Genomic DNA, 18,789 nt, shown 5'->3' on the forward strand with positions numbered 1-18,789 from the left:
TATGTCCAAAACATCAAGATTGTACTAATTAGCAAGGGATTTGGTGCTTCCAAGCCTTCACAATGCCAGTCCTGCTTTTATTCAGAAAAAATGAGAAGATCCTGACAATGGTTGGAGCTCCTTCTGTGCTTTCCATCCATTCTTCCATGTATATTTTTTAGAGTCCTTTTCCTCTTATTTTTGCAGGATTCAAAGATACTGATATTAATGCAAACTGCTTCCTTCATTTATGGGATCAAACTCCTTTGTCAGTTGAAAACTAGGTGAGGGTCTTTAAACTTGGTGAGGGTTTTTAATTTGTTGTTAAAAAATAAATGCCCCAAGAAGCCTCTTACCTTTCTGGGTTTTTTATTTCTTCAGTTACAAAATTCAGAGTGTCCCAACCTGAGTATGAGAACAAGGCAGAATAAAGTGCAAGAGAAATCCCTCCGAGGTTCCAAGAAGACCCCTCAAAAGAGTCCTGAAAATGTTCTGAGTATCCTGAATATGAAAGGAAAAACAGACAAATAAATGCAACCTTGGAAACATACAAAACGAAGTAGTTGGTTTAGAACAACATAATAAGGAAAACATCAACTGTACAGAACCTCTGATATCTATAATAAGACAATACCTAGTATGATCTCACAAGGTTGCTGAATCTGACAAGCATTGGTTAATCCCACCAGAAATGTAGCAAGATTCCATATTAAATCATAGCAATCAGCAAAAACAGATTGCTGTCGAAACTTGATTCCATAAACTTCAACTCAAAGACATCTATGCTCTCAGCAATTCCAAGAAATTCAAAACGCCTGTTCTTTAAGCACCCATTTAAAATAAAGTCATTTCTCTCTTTTTTTGGAAATGCAAAAAAATAATTCCTCTTTGCTTTAATCTAGAACAGGGGGTGTTAGAGTCAGTGTCTTAATTTCAGATTCATGTCTCAAATGTCCCTATTAGTGCTAGGATTGTAGAAGTCTTCTCATTCAGATGCTAACTCCCTTATTTGAGGTCTGTATTGAAATAATCTAACTTTTTAGACCAAACATATATTAAATAGCCAATATTAGGGTAAAAATTGTTTCAAAAGTACATGGAGCCATCCAGGTTTACTCTTATTTTCCTTATTTAGTCTCATCCCCTGGGAAATAGTTTTGAAGCTACTCCAATGAGATCAAATTGTCCATTACTAGAGCAACTATTACTGTTCTTGCCTTATGAGATGGTAATGAATGGTAAAAATTCCCAATTCATAATCAGGCAATACATTTAGAACATATATTACAGACTAATAGAGTTGGAACAGAACTTGGAGGTCTTCTAATCCAACTCCCTGCTTAAGCAGGAGAACCTACACCATTCTGGTTGTCCAATCTCTTCTTGAAAACCTCCAGTGATGGGCATCTATAACCTCTGGAGGCAAGCTGTTCCACTGGTTAATTGTTCCTACTGTCAGGAAATTTTTCCTTAGTTCTAAGTTGGATCTCTCTTTAACTACCTTCCACCCATTACTTCTTGTCTCACCTTTGGGTGCTTTGGATGACCCCTTCTTCTCTGTGACAGCCCTTCAAGTACTGGAAGACTGCTATCCTATCACCTCTAGTACTTCTCTGTGTTAGACTAGAATTATTTAGTTCCTTCAATCATTCATCAAAACACCTTACAATAGTGGCTTCAAATCTTTCTTGAAACTTCATCCAACTGGATGTTGAACAAAGAAAGGGACACAAGCTCAGTGTTAAAGCTGTAAATTCACCTTTAATCTCAGCTATATTGAAAGGAGTGTCATTTTACTAAACCATGCCCACTCTTCATTTTTCAGCACGCACACACTATCTTTCCAAGTTGTGGCTGTTTGGGTTTGATTTGTTTTTGAACAGTGGATAAAGTTTAAATTAAAAAAAAAAAATACAACCAGCAGTTGTTTTTATTCAGTGGCACTTAAGAAAACAAACTGCAAAGTTGCTTATCTAGAATTCTCTGCAATATTTAAAGTGATGAACACAAAACAATGTAAATCACCTTAAATCCATTTCCACATCTTGCCTGCTAAGGAAGAAAGGATGGTGGCTAACATAATATGAGAAAGGATACACATGCCTTATTATGATAATGCATGACTCTTCGTGGCCCCCACTGGTGAATAAACAATACACAGAAGGTATAAACGCATTTTCAGCACAATGGAAGTACAGACTTCCTATTTTCTCGTCCTAGTGTGTGATTGAAATTTCCAAGCCAAACAGGAATAAAGAATTTTAAACTGAATATCGTGATAAACCTACAACAGCTCAGATACTGCAGCTCAGAAGAAAAACAGATTAGCGAGGCCAGGTGGCCGAAACTGAACAATAGACAAATAACAAAGGAAAAACACGAAGTATGACTAAAGGAAAGAGACTCAGAGACCTTGGCTTCAAAACACAAGCAACCTTGTCAGCAATAAGCATACAAAGGTTACCAAAACAGCTTTTTAAGGTCATTCCCATTATTGGTTTATAGGCCAAATTATATTCAAACAGTAATATAATTTAAGTACATTACACATTTCTGGATCAAATGAAATGTGGTATTAACTGGATGAGTTGATAACAGGCTCTCACCTACATGAACACCCATTGCAGAGAACTTTGAACAAGACATAATCTACCATATACAATAAAGTAAACCCATAAGTGACTCTACAAGACTTGAAAAGCCATATAGAAGTCACAGCTTTATTATAAAGTTCCCAAACTTGAAAGAAATTGATTTGTCGATCCAGATACATGTGAAGCCTTCATTTAGACTCTGAGAAATATATTAATCACTCAGAATTGCTTCATTATGGGAAGAAGGAAGGAAGGAAAGGAGGAAGAAGGAGAGAGAGAGAGAGAGAGAGAGAGAAAGAGAGAGAGAGAGAGAGAGAGAGAGAGAGAGAGAGAGAAAGAAAGAAAGAAAAAGAAAAAGAAAGAAAGAAAGAAAGAAAGAAAGAAAGAAAGAAAGAAAGAAAGAAAGAAAGAAAGAAAGATGGAAGGAAGGAGGGAAGGAAAGAAGAAAGAAAGAAGGAAGGAAGGTGAAAAGAAGGAAAGAAAGAAGGTGGAAGGAAGGAAGGAAAGAAGGAAGAAAGGAAAGAAAGAAAGAAAGGTGGAAGGAAGGAAAAGGAAAGAAGGAAGGAAGGTGGAAGGAAGGAAGGAAGGTGGAATGAATGAATGAAGGAAGGTAGGTAGGTTGGTAGACTCTAGCTGGCTTACAGATGTTGAATAAAATGCAATATAAAACATTAAAACAATAAAGGTCTTAAATTTTAAATAAAACTAAACTTAAGCAGGAGGGAGAGGGAGGGAACAAAGTGAGCACAGGGAAGAAGTGGGGTGTTCTCCACTCCATCAGCCATTTCCAATTGGCCACATCCCCATTAGGAACTCAGGCTAGTTGGCACAGCCTTGTCTTCAAGGCATTTTGGAGGCCAAAAGAATGGGAACAGATCTGACGGGGGGGCAAGTTGTTCTGGAGGGGAGGAGCCATAGCAGAAAACCCTCTCCTCCTGGACCTCACCAGTTAAAATTCCTTGATTGGCAGGGTCTACAGAAGGCCCCTTCTACCATGTGGGTGGGGTGCAGGGTAAGCTGGTTTCTCAGAGAGCCTTCTTTCCCCCAGAAAAATTTCAGCTCAAGATGACACCTTTCACAAGGGTTTGTTTAAATATATGCATCAAGAAGTTAGTGACCACATATACCTTGTTCACAGATTCAAGTTAGGTTGTAAACATAGTCCGAAGGAGTGGTCATTTTATCCAGGGGTGGGCTTCCAATTTTTTAGCAAGGGGCTCTCTGCTCTAATGACTGGCTGGGGTGGGCGTGGCTCTGTGGTCATGTGACCAAGTGGGCATATTGGGTGGGCATATCTAGGTTGTCATGTGACTGGGTGGGTGTGGCCAACTCAACGTTGCTTCTTTGCTCTAATTACCTTAAAAAAAAGATAATATACCAAAAAGTTGTTTATTATTTTGTGCATTTAATACTTAAATAAAAGACTGGGTGTAACCAGGCTTAATAGCCGTGACTGTGAGAGGGATCTTGGAGTCTTAGTGGAGTTACGTGATCCTTATTATATGGGAATTAATCCCCTCAGAGGCTAGTGGCTATATTATCTGATTTTCTCAATGGCTCTCCCTTACAAGCGCTGAGTGGATTGTTTATCTAGCTTGCAGCACTTTTACGAGGTGTGAAGTGCTCTTGGCTGAATGCCCAGAAGTTCAATTAAGCCTATTAAGAGCTTTCCCTTGCTACTTGTCTTTCTCTGGTTATTGGGGGCTCTCCAAGCCTCGCAGTCTTAGCTAGGGGCTCGGTAGCTCCCAGCAGGAAGACCACATTGTGCAGATCCTCTTCAATTAATGAATAGTTGCTTAACAACCATCCCAAGTTGTGACGGACCTCCTCCAAACACCCCGGATTCAAGGTTTTGACAGCTACCCTCCTCGTCACATGACTGCATTTGGGGTGCTTGGCAACAGACTGGCTTTACAACTGTTGGCAGCATCCTGTGGCCAAATGACTATTTTTTGTGATTTTAGGAACATTTACTTCCAGCATTTGCTTCCAGTTCCTGGCAAAAAAAAAAGCCCATTGTGGTCTATGGGTTTGCTTAATGACTGCAGCATGTTTTAGGACCACCACAAAAAAAATTGTCATAAAATTGGGTCTGTAACATGGGTGCACTGACTTACTTCTTCTTGTTTTGCCATATCCGTCATCGGACGTTGGCGATCCTGTTGGCAATCCTATTTATGCACTGACTTACATATCAGAGCAATTCTGGGTTTCATTATGGTCATAAGTCAAGGATTAAAGGTAACCAACTTACTATGGAATACGGTAAGCTTTTGTGGATTACAGTTCTTTTTAATCAGACGCAGGGAGCATTTCCCCAAAACAACAGTATACACGCAACTAAAAAAATGTTTAAAAGGGGGATAAGAGAAAAATGAATTGTGGAAGAGCTTGGCAGTGCTAAGTGCAAATAAATAGCGAATGTTCTTAAAATATTTGTTGGGTATAGCATAAATCCATGCATTGCTAAGCGGATTAATGCTGTAGCTCAATGAGAGCTTTTCTCTCCGTTAAATCTGTTGAAAATATTGCTAAACCTTTCAGTTCCAGTTCAGCTTATATCACAGTATCTCATTCACGCCTATCCATTCATTCATTCAGAGGAACAGATCTATTTTTCATAAAGGGAAATTGTTCACATCAAGGAACTCTTTTAACACAGGTGTCCCCCATCTCTGGGCCGTGACCCACTACTACTGGGCCACAGTCTATTTCAGAGGTGGTATTCAGCAGGTTCTGATCAGTTCTGGAGAACCGGTAACAGAAATTTTGAGTAGTTCAGCGAACCAGTAAATCCCACCTCTGACAGGCCCTGCCCCCATCTATTCTCTGCTTCCTGAGTCCCAGCTGATTGGCTGGGTCTTCTTTTGTTGCCCTGCACAGGAGAATGGAGCTGGAAAGCAGGTTAGTGGGGTGGGGAGGGAATGGGGATTTTACCATATCCTTCCCCTGCCACACCCACCAAGCCACACCCACCAATCCAGTAGTAACATTTTTTGAATCCCACCACTGGTCTACTTGTAACCGGGCCATGTAACTCAACTCAATGAGCGTCGCGCTGGCATGAATGTGCACGCAGCTCAACTTGTGCAAGTTGAGCTGCGCGCCGGTCGGATGCTCACACGGCCTGGTTCCCCTCTCCCCACCACCACCAGCAGGTCCACCAAGGTGCAAAGATTGCGGACCACTGCTTTAACATATCTTCTTGGATCAGCCTAGCTAATGAGGGGATCAACAAGTGTTATACCTTCTGATTAAAAATAATCCAAATGGATGCTTCTGCAATATACGGTTTTGCTGCTCAATTTTTATCTTTATTGTTTTGTATTCTAGGCAATGTTGACTTCTGGTATTTGCCTAGACTAGTCCCCTGCAGTTTTCTTGGCAACGGTTTTCAGAATTGTTTGCCATTGTCAACTTCTTATGGCTAAGAGAGAAGGACTAGTAGCCCAAGGTCACCCAGCTGGACTTGCACCTAAGGCAAGACTATTGTCAACTCATAAAATATTTCTCTGGTCTTTTAAGAGTTGGCAGCAGAAAGGGAGGGGGGAAGTAGTACATTCCTTAAATGCTTTCATAGATAATTTTTAGGCGACCAAAGTTTCTGGCACGCAAAATTATTACTGGATTGATGACTTTTGGCTATGGATGTGTCCTATTGGAGATTATATATCCAGGGGGTGGGGAGAAGACCAGGGTCAAGGGTGAAATGAATGATGTGTCTCAGAGTCGGCTACACCCAGGCAGCACCAGCATGTCTTCTCCTAATAAATCTTCTTTTGAGCTATGAAAATCAGGCTAGAGACTCATGATTTATATGGGGATCACTACTGGAGCCCTGACAACTAGAATTCCCAGTCTCCTGTTTTCTAGCCTGATGACTTCACCGCTATATCAAAGTAATTCTCTTATTTTAGTTAGTCTTGACTCCTGATTAACGACATGGATAAGTTGCTACAAGGTTTGGAAGTGGTTGGTGGTGGTGGTCTTCTTTCTTCTTCTTCTTCTTCTTCTTCTTCTTCTTCTTCTTCTTCTTCTTCTTCTTCTTCTTCTTCTTCTTCTTCTTCTTCTTCTTCTTCTTCTTCTTCTTCTTCTCCTTCTCCTTCTCCTTCTCCTTCTCCTCCTTCTCCTTCTCCTTCTCCTTCTCCTCTTCTTCTCCTTCTCCTTCTCCTCCTTCTCCTTCTCCCTCTCCTCCTTCCCCAGGACTGAGAAAGAAATACTGGCCCAAAGCCACCCTCCTGCTGGCTTCGTGCCCAAGAAAAGTACCAGATCTCCCATTCTCCCAGTTTCTAACCTGTTGCCTTTAACCACTAGAACCCAACTGGTTGTCAATGCAAAACAATCGATACAAACCTCTGTATGTTCAGCTATTCATCTTACCCTGGCATAGTTTAACAATTCCTGTAACGATGATGACAATTAGAGCAATGACTTTGGCATAGGTGAATGCATCCTGCACCCTTGTTCCCCACTTAACATAGGCACAATTTATAAACGTTAGAAGACCTACAAGACAAAAAAAGGGAAGCAAGGAAGGCATTAGAAAGCGATGGTGACGTTGGTTGTTTTAAAGCAAGTCCTGGTGAGAAGTTCTTTTCCATGCTAGAGTTAACAGTCAACATGCCGTATTAGTAAACAAGCTAAGAAGGTTGTGTTAAAGAGAACTATAAGGTTTAAAAAGGGGCAGACAGCCAATTTGTTTGCTCTTTAACACTTCCAGTGGCAAAACAGGAAGGACCTCATAAGGCAAACATTATGGCAAGAGTACCAAAAGACGGGAAAATATTGTTCGTTTTCAGATTCTTGTTTGCGATCCACATCTTACAAATGTTTATTTTTTACCGACAACTTTCTGTTGAAAATAGGAAATGCCACCTCAAATCTGTCACTTGGCTATGAAAACAATTGGAGGGTCTTAATTTTAACGAAAATTATGGTATCTAAACTAAGGATAGGAAAAAAATAGAATTAGTTCCAGTGTATTTTTGAATCATTTTAACAGGAACTATTTCTTTCTGATGTTTCCTCAGCTGTAGAGCTGGTTTTGAAAGTAAAGATACAGTTAGATGCATGGTTCACTTCAAAAAACATACAGTAGTAATGTATTTTTTTAAAAACTTGGTTTCAGTTAATGACACTTCCTACTAAAATATATCTTTTATGTGAAACCAATTCTACAGAAATAATACTTAATCACACAGTGATATTCTAAGTTTTACCAAAGAAAACCTTTAAAAGGTGTTCAACTCTACTGTACAATCCATTAGACTAAAATATATTATTTTTCCTCTCTGAAGTTTCTCATAAAAATCTAAAGTGGTTAAATGAGTAAACAGGTTGGATTTATATATTAAACTATAGGTTGCTAAGTAGTCATAGTAGCCTATGTCACATCTATATGCAATAAACCATGATTCAGAGATAACAATAATTAGATACATATATCATGCTAGGCCAAAATCAAGCAGTGTCATTTTCTTTGGTGTTTGGGCCTGAACAACAGTATGGGTAGTCCTTGACTTATGACCACAATTGAGCCTAAAATGTATATTGTTAAGGGAGACATTTGTTAAGTGACTTTTGCCCCATTTTACGAACTTTCTTGCCACGGTTGTTAAGTGAATCACTGCAGTTGATAAGATGGTAGCCCAGATGTTAAGTGAAATCTGACTTCCCCGTTGATTTTGCTTGCAAAAACTATCACATGCAGCAACGGTCATAAATATGAACCAGCTGCCAAGCATCTGCCTTTTGGTCACATGATCATGGCGATGCTGAAAAAGTAACTGTGAAAACGGTCCTTTTTTTCAGTTGCCGTTGTAATTTTGGACAGTCGCTAAATGAACCGGTGTAAATTGAGAACTACCTGTGTGAAAAATCAGGACTATTTCTAGCATTACAGAAGGGCAGGCATGTTAGTCTGTGACAGCCAAAAGTCAGAAGGAATCTGGGAGCATCTTTTCTGCCCAACAAACTGATGCCTTTGATGGTTTGTAGCTCATGAAAACTCGTGTCTTTTTATGAAATTTGCTGGTTGGGAAATGTGCCCCTAAGCTCCTTCTGAATATCTCTTAGTTTTCCCTTCTTCCTTCCCAGATTTTCTTTATGCTCTAATTCAGTGTTTCTCAATCTTAGTAATTTTAAGATATGCTACAACAGGGGTGTCAAACTTGCGGCCCGCAGGCCAGATGCATCACCTGCTGGCCACGCCCCGTTTAGCGAAGAGGGGGGGGAAAGTCGCGATACGTCACATGGTGACTCTGTGACGACAAGGGTTTGACATCCCTGTGCTAGAATAACAGAGTTGGAAGGGACTTTGTAGATCATCCAGTCCAACCCTCTGCTCGAGCAGGAGAATCTATATCTTTTCAGACAAATGGCTTGTCCAGTTTCTCCTTGAAAGCCTCCAGTGATGTTGAAAGTTGACCCACAACTTTTGAAGGCAAGTTCTTCCACAGATTAATTGTTCTGTCCAGGATAATTTCTCCTTAGTTCTAAGTACTAAGTACTAGTTCTAAGTACTAAGATCTAGTAGTTAGTTCTTAGTACTAGCTAACCCATGCCCTGATGAAAGATATTTCTTTACCAGATTTCTCAAGGCCTTCAACAATGCCAGAACTTCTGATATCCTGCCTTCAACTTGGAAATCTGGGATACATTTGAAGATGTCTCTGCCTTGAAAAACAGCCCATACTGAACTGTATTGCACAGTCAACCAACAGCACAGGAGGAGTTTCGCAACGTTTTGCATTGCGTCATAAAGTGCTTTGTGGCAATGTTTATCTCATAAAATGTTTTATGAAACTTGCTAAATGACAGTCCCATGGAATCCTGGATGTTGGACACATTCTGAAGTCCCTTTGAAGTCTATGGTTTCAAAAATTATTTTCCTGTGATGCGCCGTTTTGCTCAGTTAAAGATTATGTGAATAAGACTTAGTAGTTTATTGCCAGGCACAAGGAATCAGGACCACGTGTTAAGTTCTAGTTAAGAAGATATATTACTCAATCCTATGCAGAAACATCAAGTCAACTAAGGCTCAGAAGTAGATTGGCATCCAATAAGACTTAATGGAATTCAAGTTGGGGGGGGGGGGGCTGGACCTGGAATTGCTTGTGGGAACATAATGACTCCATACTAATTCCTTTCTTGACTCCGCACTCAGGCTCTGTCTCTTCCTCTCCTACATGTATAGAATTTAGAATAGAATAGAGCTATAAGGGACCTTGGAGGTCTTCTAGTCCAGCCCCTTAATCAAGCAGGAGACCCTATACAATTTCAGACAAGTGACTGTCTAGATTCTTCTTAAAAACCTCCAGTGATGGAGCACCCACAATTTCTACCCTCAAAATGACGCTATAGAGCACTGCACAACAGAACAACTAGGCACAAGGACAGTTTTTCCCCGAACCCATCACTCAGCTAAACAAATAATTCCCTCAACACTGTCCAACTATTTACAAAGTCTGCACACTACTATTACTATTAATCTTCTCATCCTTCCTTTCATCCATCCGCTCCCACTTGTGACTGTATGACTGTAACTTTGTCGCTTGTATCCTTATGATTTATATTGACTGCTTCCTATTACGATTTGATAGCTTATTGTTCCCTATGACTATTATTAAGTGTTGTACCTGATGATTCTTGACTCTTGAGGAATGTATCTTTTCTTTTATGTACACCGAGAGCATTTGCACCAAAGATAAACTCCTTGTGTGTCCAATCACACTTGGCCAATAAAGAATCCTATTCTATGCTATGCTATTCCAGGTTGCTTCTCTCTTTGGTTATTGTTTCTTGACCTGCCCCCTGGTGCTTTGGAAAACAATTTGACCCCCGCCTGCTTTTCAGTTTGCTTTTCAGCATTTGGACTTTTATCCGTTTCAAAGGGCACCCCAACTTAGTAACCTTTTCAAAAGCTACTTAACTACTAGAAGTTGTTTCTCTTCTCCCACGGCAAATCAACCCACCAAACTCAACTCAGTATCTTGTCAGAACCCAATTTATGAAAATGCTCGGTAAACACAAATGTGATGAAATCCTCCATAGACTCACAGGGTATTCTGTCTAGTGGCTGTTGCATAAAGTTTCCATCTATTGCAGCTGTAACCCAAGCTTCTGAGGTCACTTATTACCATGAATGAAAAGGTCTTTAACACACCCTAAGATTATCCACCCATGATGATTAATACTCTGACATATTATTGTACTCATCTATAAGGAGTAGGTCTCTTGGCTCAGCAGTCACAAACAAGCTTCGCCCTCTTCTCTAGAATGTCTCAATATTTTTCTTTTAAGTTTCCAATTAGTAAGTCTGTTTTCCTTTGATCCCTTCTGAGAAGCACCGGCTTAACTAATATATTTCCATAGGATTCCCATAGAGTTGAATTGTGAAGTGTTAAATAAAAACAACAGCTATTCCAATGCAATCGTGGAAACAATAAATCAAAACAGTGTAAAAACACATTCTCGGTGAGAGAGAGGGAGAGAGGGAGGGAGGGAGAGAGAAGAGAGGGAGGGAGGGAGAGAAAGAGAGAGAGGAGAGAGAGAGGGAGAGAGGGAGGAAGGGAGGAGAGAGAGAGAGAAATGAAAAACAAACCAAACTTTGAACATTTTATAGGGAAGATCTGAAAGAAGAAATATTTGTAACAGATGCTTACAAGATTTGAGGCCTTTGGGATTCTTGGAGGTGATCACTGTAGCATGGAGGAAATCCATAGACCAGTTTCTCAACCTGAACTATTTTAAGATGTGTGGATTTCAACTCCCAGAGTTCCCCAGCCAAGCATGGGAGTTGGAATTCACACATTTTCAAGTGGCTAAAGTTGAGAAACTCTGCCACAGAGAAAGGCTTCCGTGGGATGGCCACCAGATGAAACTTATCCATCTGGGACGACTTCCGATTATCCTGCCTTCAGTCAAGTTTGTAACAACAGGAAACCTATGGCTCCTTGGTGCCTTCTTTTTTCATTTAAAAAGGAGCTTTGAAGTGTGCAATTTCATGTCTGCAGCCCCTTAAGCTGCTTAAGCGGGGAAGTTGGACTCACTTAACAATGGGATGACCAACTTAACAGTGTCCTGCCCCTGTCGGAGTCTGAATCCGAGGAGGAAGACAAGCAGTTGACAGGGAATGGGAGTGTGGCTCTGTTGGCTGTGGAGGAAACTGGGGAAGGGCAAAGTCCGGCTGGGCAGAGCAGGGGAGAGATAGAACAAGGGAGAGGGAATCCAGAGGAAGACCCAGGCCCATCCTCTCTTCATCCTAGGGCCATGTTGACGAACCTTTGCCACACATGCTGGAAGTGGCAAGCAGAGCCATTTCCCCCGGCACACGAGAGGTCGCCCGGAAGAGCCCCACTGCGCATGTGTGCGTGTGCTGCCACCCAACAGCTGATTGTCGGGTATTTGGCGTGCATGCGCAGGGGGTGGAGGGGTGTGTGTGGGAGGGGTGCGCACATGCTCGGAGACGCACTGTGTGCAAGGGGGAATTGCAGGCGCATGCACAAAGGTGCGTGGTGCACAAGGAGGATAGCACACACATGCACAGATGCACAGCACATGAGGGGGAATCATGCACACATGCGAAGGTGCATGGCAACACGAGGGGGATCGCGCACGCATGCCCAGACGCGTGGCGCATGAGGGGGGTCATGCACGCATGCGCAGGGGGCGTGGGGGCCCCAGCATGCATTGCCTTCTGGGTGCTGGTATGTGAGCGAGCACAAGTGAGCGTGCATGCAATTATTGGCACAGGAGCCGGAAAAGGTTAGCCACCACTATCCTCGGGCATGCAGGGAGGAAAGGGCCCTGATTCCCTTCCTTAGGCAAACTTAGGAAGAGAGTTTGAAAGAGATGCAAGCTGAACACAGCGTCTGCTGGGAACAAACGTGAGTTTATCTTGTGTTGACTTTGGTTATCTGCATTGCCAACCCCAACCAGGTTGAATTACTGCCGTTCCTTCACGCCTGGAATTCCTTCTCTTGCCCTGCCGGGCTAATTACCTCATTTTGTCTTGATTGGACTTATAGTTACAGTTTTTGTTGACCATGTTTTGGACTTGATTCTCTGCAGCCAAAGGCTGTTCCTGGGAGAGTTTTTCTCCAGCCAGAAGCTAACCGGGACACTGGGGGCAAAGTTGGAACTAATAAAGGGACTCCTACTGATTATCTGACTGTGTTGCCTTTGTGTCACACCCCTTTGGGGCATCACAGGCCATGATTCACTTAGAACTGTGGCCAGAAAGTTCTTAAAATGGGGTAAAATTCACTTAACAAATGTCTCACAATTGTTACGCTGTGTAGAAAGCCAACTTAGCAGTTTGAAAGCATGTAAAAATGCAAGTAGGAGAATAGGGACCACTTTGGTGGGAAGGTAACAGCACTCCGTGTGCCTTCGGCGTTTAGTCATGCTGGCCACAAGACCACGGAGACGTCTTCGGACAGCGCTGGCTCTTCAGCTTTGTAACAGAGATGAGCACTGTCCCCTGGAGCCGGCAATGACCAGCACATATGGGCAAGGGGAACCTTTACCTTTAGAAAGCTATTTGTGTGCATGTTTCTCCAGAAAAAAAAAAAAAAAACATGTCAGGATAATTTTAAATCTGTCTTTTCAAGCCATAACAACTGAATCTTGGAGAGGCAATGTAGTGTAGTAGTCCAAGGCATTGGACAAGCATTTAGGAGACCAAAATCCATAGTCAATCATGGAATTCTATGGTTGATTCTGGTTTGAGTTTACTCCAGAAGATGCCATCTTGAGCTTCTGAAGGGTGGACTTGTCCCTCAGTTCAGTAGAACCATAGTGGACACTTGCCTTTCACCTTTTTCTGGGCGAAAACAAGGGTATTTCTTGTATTTCTATCATATGAGCTCTGCTTCTGTGCCAGGGTGTATAAAAATCAATGATTTTTTTAAAAATCGGATCTTTTTTTTATTTATATCAAATAGTTTTGATTTAAATCGGATTTTTTTTTAAATTTTTATCTATTTTATTTTAATAAAATGCTTTTGGAGTAAAAAAATCTATCTAAAGATAGTTTTCTATTTAAGATACATTCATAATTTAGTTTACTCAGCATGAAATGGAGCTCAGTTATGTAGCCTGAGGTTGTATATATTCTGCAATATTTACATTTTTGGTAAACTCATTCCGTGAATCCAAGCTCTGCAAGCTAAATAGGAAACCTTCATTTTGTTTGCAAATAACGATATTAAAGATTCTAACTACCAGCAGGAACGAGTCCTTGCGTCTAAAGAGCATCTACCACTTCAGATCCATCATGGCAGCATCCCTCACCTTGTTGTGTTCCTGTCGCATCACCAGCTGTCCCATTAAAGGGAATGGGACTGCTGGGGAATCCACAATGGTCAGAGGAGGAGCTACTGCAGGATAGAGGTGACAGTTGTTCTTTAAAAATTATGATTTAAATCAAGCCTTTTTACTAGTGATTTAAATCATGATCCACCCTGTTCCGCGCTAAGCAAACCCCATTTTTAAAAGCACGGTAGACCAACAGCACAGGAGGTCTATTTCTGACCCTCCTTCCCCCACCCACCCCCAGCTCTGACGGAAGCAAATTCAGGCCTGAGGATCTGTGGGGAATACTCACATACACAAGCAGCGGCGATAAGACGGCAAGCAATGTACGGAGGCTGGCAAGAAGGGAAGACCGGCTGCACAATATAGTTGGCAAAGGTTATGGCGATGATAGCCTGGCTGGTTGGTTCAATGATCAACAATGATGTCCACAGACGTATAAAGGCAATGAAGCCGCCGAAGGCCTCCAAGATATATGCATAACTGGCTCCCGATTTGGTGATCGTGGTGCCCAGTTCAGCGTAGCAAAGAGCTCCGATCACGGAAAACATCCCCCCCAGGGCCCAGATGACTAGGGATAATCCATAGGACAAACTGTAGTTAAGCACTCCTTTGGGAGAAACAAATATCCCGGATCCAATCATATTTCCTACGATAAGGCAGATGCCGTTAAGAAGAGAGATTTCTTTTTTCAGCTGCATGGTTCTTTGGTTTCCACCATTCGTTTTAGCGTTGCTGCTCTGGTCAGTTTTATCAGCTGTCCCGATTGGCTGGTACTCATTCAAGGAGTTAAGAGGTGGAAAGTTTTCCTTCTTCTCCATGGTGACACCCACAATGGGCCCTCTGCCAACGCCGATGTCAAACTAAAAAGAAAGCAAGATTTAGACATACGATGTCAGGTTCAATTAGAGCCGCTCATGAATAGCTTGAGTCAGCAGCTTTATTGACTTCTTCCTGTATTACAAGAATCTTCCAAGACTGCTTTCTTTCTCCAGGGAGTAAGCAGTTAAAGCTTCATGGATCTCGGGGGTGGGGAAGCTGAGGTAGGTGTACATCTCTTGTGGCTGCGCAAGGACTCAAGGCTAATTCCCTGCTTTGACTCCTCCTTGCAGCCTGCCTGACAGCTTCTCAGTACACAAGTTCCTAATGTGAAAGGTGAAATTCAGCTGCGACTAAAACATTGCTCAAGTATTCCAGTGAAGTATTGTTCACAGCCAGGTTCCTCAACCTTTAACAACTTAGACATGTGGACTTCAACTCCCAGAATTCTCCAGCCAGCTTAGCATAACTCATTTGGGGAGTTGAAGTCTTAAAGGTGCCAAAGTTGACAAACATTGTATTAGAGGGAGACTCGTTTTTCCTATGATATTTTAACTGTAAGAAATGAAGCAAAATGGAATATACATATTATTGTGTGCATTCATTCTTGTAATTATTCAGGAATTCTTCACGCCAAAGCTTGCATCAATTTTCAAGATGTCTAAAAGCTACATAAATGTTCAGGGAGCCTTAAAGTTGTAGAGTTTTTATGAAGGTGGTGTACTTAAAAGTTTTCTCTCCTGGGAACAAACCATTTCAATAGATCTACTTCTGGATCAAAGTTAATAATAAATACATGCGTGAGATCTGGCTAGTGAGCTATGATTTAAATGCATGTTAAATAAGCATTCCTTTGATTTCCCACTCACAGCATAGAACGTTCTGAGAATCTGGTTGGCATGCAGGCGTCCACTGTCAAAATGGACCACCTCTACACAGAGGTTTGCCTGATGTCAGGACCCAAGCTTACTTCAACGCATGCAGAATATGTTCTCCTATCACACTAAACCAGTCGAAAGCCACAGTTTGTGCATCCACACAAACAGCTCTGCAAGCAACAGTCTCATTGGTCTCATTATGACTTTGTATAATGTGTGAACTCAGCTAGTGTAAAGAATGAACTATTCAGCCCTAATATGACATAGCTAATAAGCAGTGGAAGTCAAAAAAAGTTTTACTACTGGTTCTGTGGGTGTGGCTTGGTGTACGTGGCAGGGGAAGGATACTGCAAAATCCCCATTCCCTCACCACCCCACTAACCTGCTTTCCAGCTCCATTCTCCTGTGCAAGGCAACCAAAGAAGACCCAGCTGATCAGCTGGGACTCAATGGGAGGCAGAAAATAGATGGGGTTGGTGGGGCCAGTCAGAGGTGGGATTGGCTGGTTCTCCGAACTACTCAAAATTCCACTACCGGTTCTCCAGAACTGGTCAGAACCTGCTGAATGCCACCTCTGCTAATAAGCATGGACAAGTAAGCTAGTAACGCCACATGTGTGTGTGTGTGTTTATCTGTAGCTTCCTGTAAGGACTGCAATCAAGCCTTTGATTTAAAATGATGGGGCTGGACAGTGTCTATGGAGTTTCTCAGTCATCCAGATCATGCAAAATAAAGAGAATTTTATATTAGAAAAATAATATAATTACAAGTAGTCATAGCCAGCTCTAGTGTGGAGGGGAAGACATCTGACTAGAGACTGGGAGACTGTGAGTTCCAGTCCCACCTAAGGTACTGTTGGAAGGAAAATCCAACTGGTTCAGTTCCAAGATGGGAGAAAGACACTGGAAATAAAATGGAGGCTGATTGGAATGAAAGGTCCATTTATTGATGAACAAAACCACCAGGGTTTGTGGTTCTGATGCAGCTGACAAAATGGAGTTTAGCATGGGTGGGTTTTTATACCTTCTGGATTCCTATGGGGGGGACATGTAGAAGTTACGTAGGGGTCATAGCTGGCTCTATAGGCAAAAGAGGAAGTGCAAATTTGTCTGTCTGAGCTAATTTTGTCAACCTCTGATTTATTGCTTATCTGAGTTTCTGTCTTGACCCAGTTTTTCTGAATGGATTACCAAATCTGTCTTTCTAAAAGCTGGCCTCCTCAGTTTCTGCTTGGGGGTCAGGGAAACTGGGGCTGGTTTCTGCTTCCCTTAAGATGTTTTCATTTTTCCTTTAAGTAAAATATTTTAGCCTGCCTTTTTTTCTCAAAATATTTCATTTTTCCGAGGAGGGGGAACTTCCCACAGCACAAAGCCAGCTGGGTGACCTTGGGCCAGTCACTTTCTCTCAGGCCTAGGAAGGAGGCAATGACAAACCACATCTGAAAAACCTTGCCAAAAAAACTGCAGGGACTTGCCCAGGTAGTCTCTTGAGAATTGGACATGATTGAACTGAATAAATTGTTTTGGTAGAGTAACTTCTATGTCAAGCAAAAGCTTGATTCAAGATAAGACCTGACCAAGACCACAGCTGATGTTTAGTTACTTAGTTGGTTGTTCGTTAGGAAGCTGATATTTGGAATTTAATTCCTGCATTAATTTCATTCAGAGATGCTTTGTTAAAGAATTCTAATCCAGTGACTTGGAAAGCCATTGCTAATCAGAATAGACATTATTAATGGGACCTAAAGAACACCATGTCACACAGAAGCATCTCAAGGAGCCATGAACTACATGATTCCTTCTGACACAGTCATCATCTCAGGGGGAAAAATGTCATTGCCAATATTGTCATTTGGGAAAAAAACATTTACTTAATCATAGTAGCATGCATGCACAAAACAACAGGAGAGGAATTAATTTATCTGGTCATATCTGCATAGTTGCTATGTTCTGGAGTAGCAAAAGGCAGCAAAAAAAAGCATGTCGAACAACCTATTTAATTACATTTCAGATTTTAAGAATGTTGCTTTGCAGTTTGACAGCCCTCGTTGACTACAACGTAAGCTCTTTTGCGTTCTCCATTTATTTCAGGCTACATTAAATAGAGACATGGAGAAAACCATACACCCAACAAAACGGGCAGGGCTTGTAAGTCCTTGACTTATGACTGATTAGTTAGTAACAATTCAAAGTTACAACGGACCCCAAAAAAGATCCTTATGAGCAGATTTGAAATTCCAAAAATGCCACCACAGCTGTGTAATTGCTTTTTGAGTGCTCAGCAACTGGCCCACCTTTAAAACTGTTTGCAGAGTCCAGCAATCATAGGACTGCAATTTATGGTGCTTTTTTTGGGGGGGGGGGGCTGGAAAATGGCATTTACTTCCAGTTTCTGGCAGAAACACCCATTATGGACAATGGGTTCACTTGACAATATTGTGATTTACTTAACGATTGCTGCAAAAGAGATGTTGCAAAATTGGGTCTATCACAAGATAACCTGTTTAACAACTAGCACAATTCACAAGTGTAATTCTAGGCTCAATTACGGTCATACGTTGAGAATGTGGCGCAGTGCTTAGAGTGCAGTATTGCAGGCTACTTCTGCTGACTGCCGACTGCCTGCAATTTGGCAGATCGAAGCTCACCAAGCTCAAGGTTGACTCGGCCTTCCATCCTTCTGAGGTGGGTAAAATGAGGTCCCAGATTGTTGGGGCAAGAGGCTGACTCTATAAACCGCTTAGAGAGGGCTATAAAAGCCCTATAAAATGATATAGAAATCTAAATTCTATTCTATTCTATTGCCATGGTGGCACGGTGGTTAGAATGCAGCATTGCTCATTGCCAAGAATTCGACCCTGACCGGCTCAAGGTTGACTCATCCTTCCATCCTTCCAAGGTGGGTAAAATGAGGACCCAGATTGTTGGAAGGGCAAGAGGCTGACTCTGTAAACCACTTAGAGAGAGCTGGAAAGCACTGTGAAACGGTATATAAGTCTAAGTGCTATTGCTATTGCCCTTCCTTCCTTCCTTCCTTCCTTCCTTCCTTCCTTCCTTCCTTCCTTCCTTCCTCCCTCCCTCCCTCCCTCCCTCCCTCCCTCCCTCCCTCCTTTCTTCCTTGTGGTTAGAATGCAGTATTGCAGGCTAATTCTGCTGACTATCAGCTGTTCAATCCTGACCAGCTCAAGCCTTCCTTCTTTCTGT

The 18,789-nt window shown here is 41.8% G+C and overlaps 1 protein-coding gene across 3 annotated transcripts in view; it reads right to left on the reverse strand.

The window, feature by feature from the left end:
• Window positions 1–18,789, reverse strand: part of SLC7A6 (solute carrier family 7 member 6) — a 48,780-nt gene that overhangs the window by 15,785 nt on the left and 14,206 nt on the right. For all 3 annotated transcript variants that reach the window (XM_087971659.1, XM_087971663.1, XM_087971660.1), the window contains exons 2-4: window positions 14,182–14,752; window positions 6,954–7,079; window positions 336–480 (exon numbers count right to left, since the gene is read on the reverse strand). In XM_087971659.1, coding sequence (XP_087827785.1) covers window positions 336–480; window positions 6,954–7,079; window positions 14,182–14,710 — 800 coding nt within the window. In that variant the 5' untranslated portion in view covers window positions 14,711–14,752. The remainder of the gene's footprint in view (window positions 1–335; window positions 481–6,953; window positions 7,080–14,181; window positions 14,753–18,789) is intronic.

The sequence above is a fragment of the Notechis scutatus genome, chromosome 9 (genome assembly GCF_049901735.1).
Source record: "Notechis scutatus isolate UNSWTSFEM ecotype Mainland chromosome 9, rNotScu1.2, whole genome shotgun sequence".
NCBI classification, from domain to species: Eukaryota; Metazoa; Chordata; class Lepidosauria; order Squamata; family Elapidae; genus Notechis; species Notechis scutatus.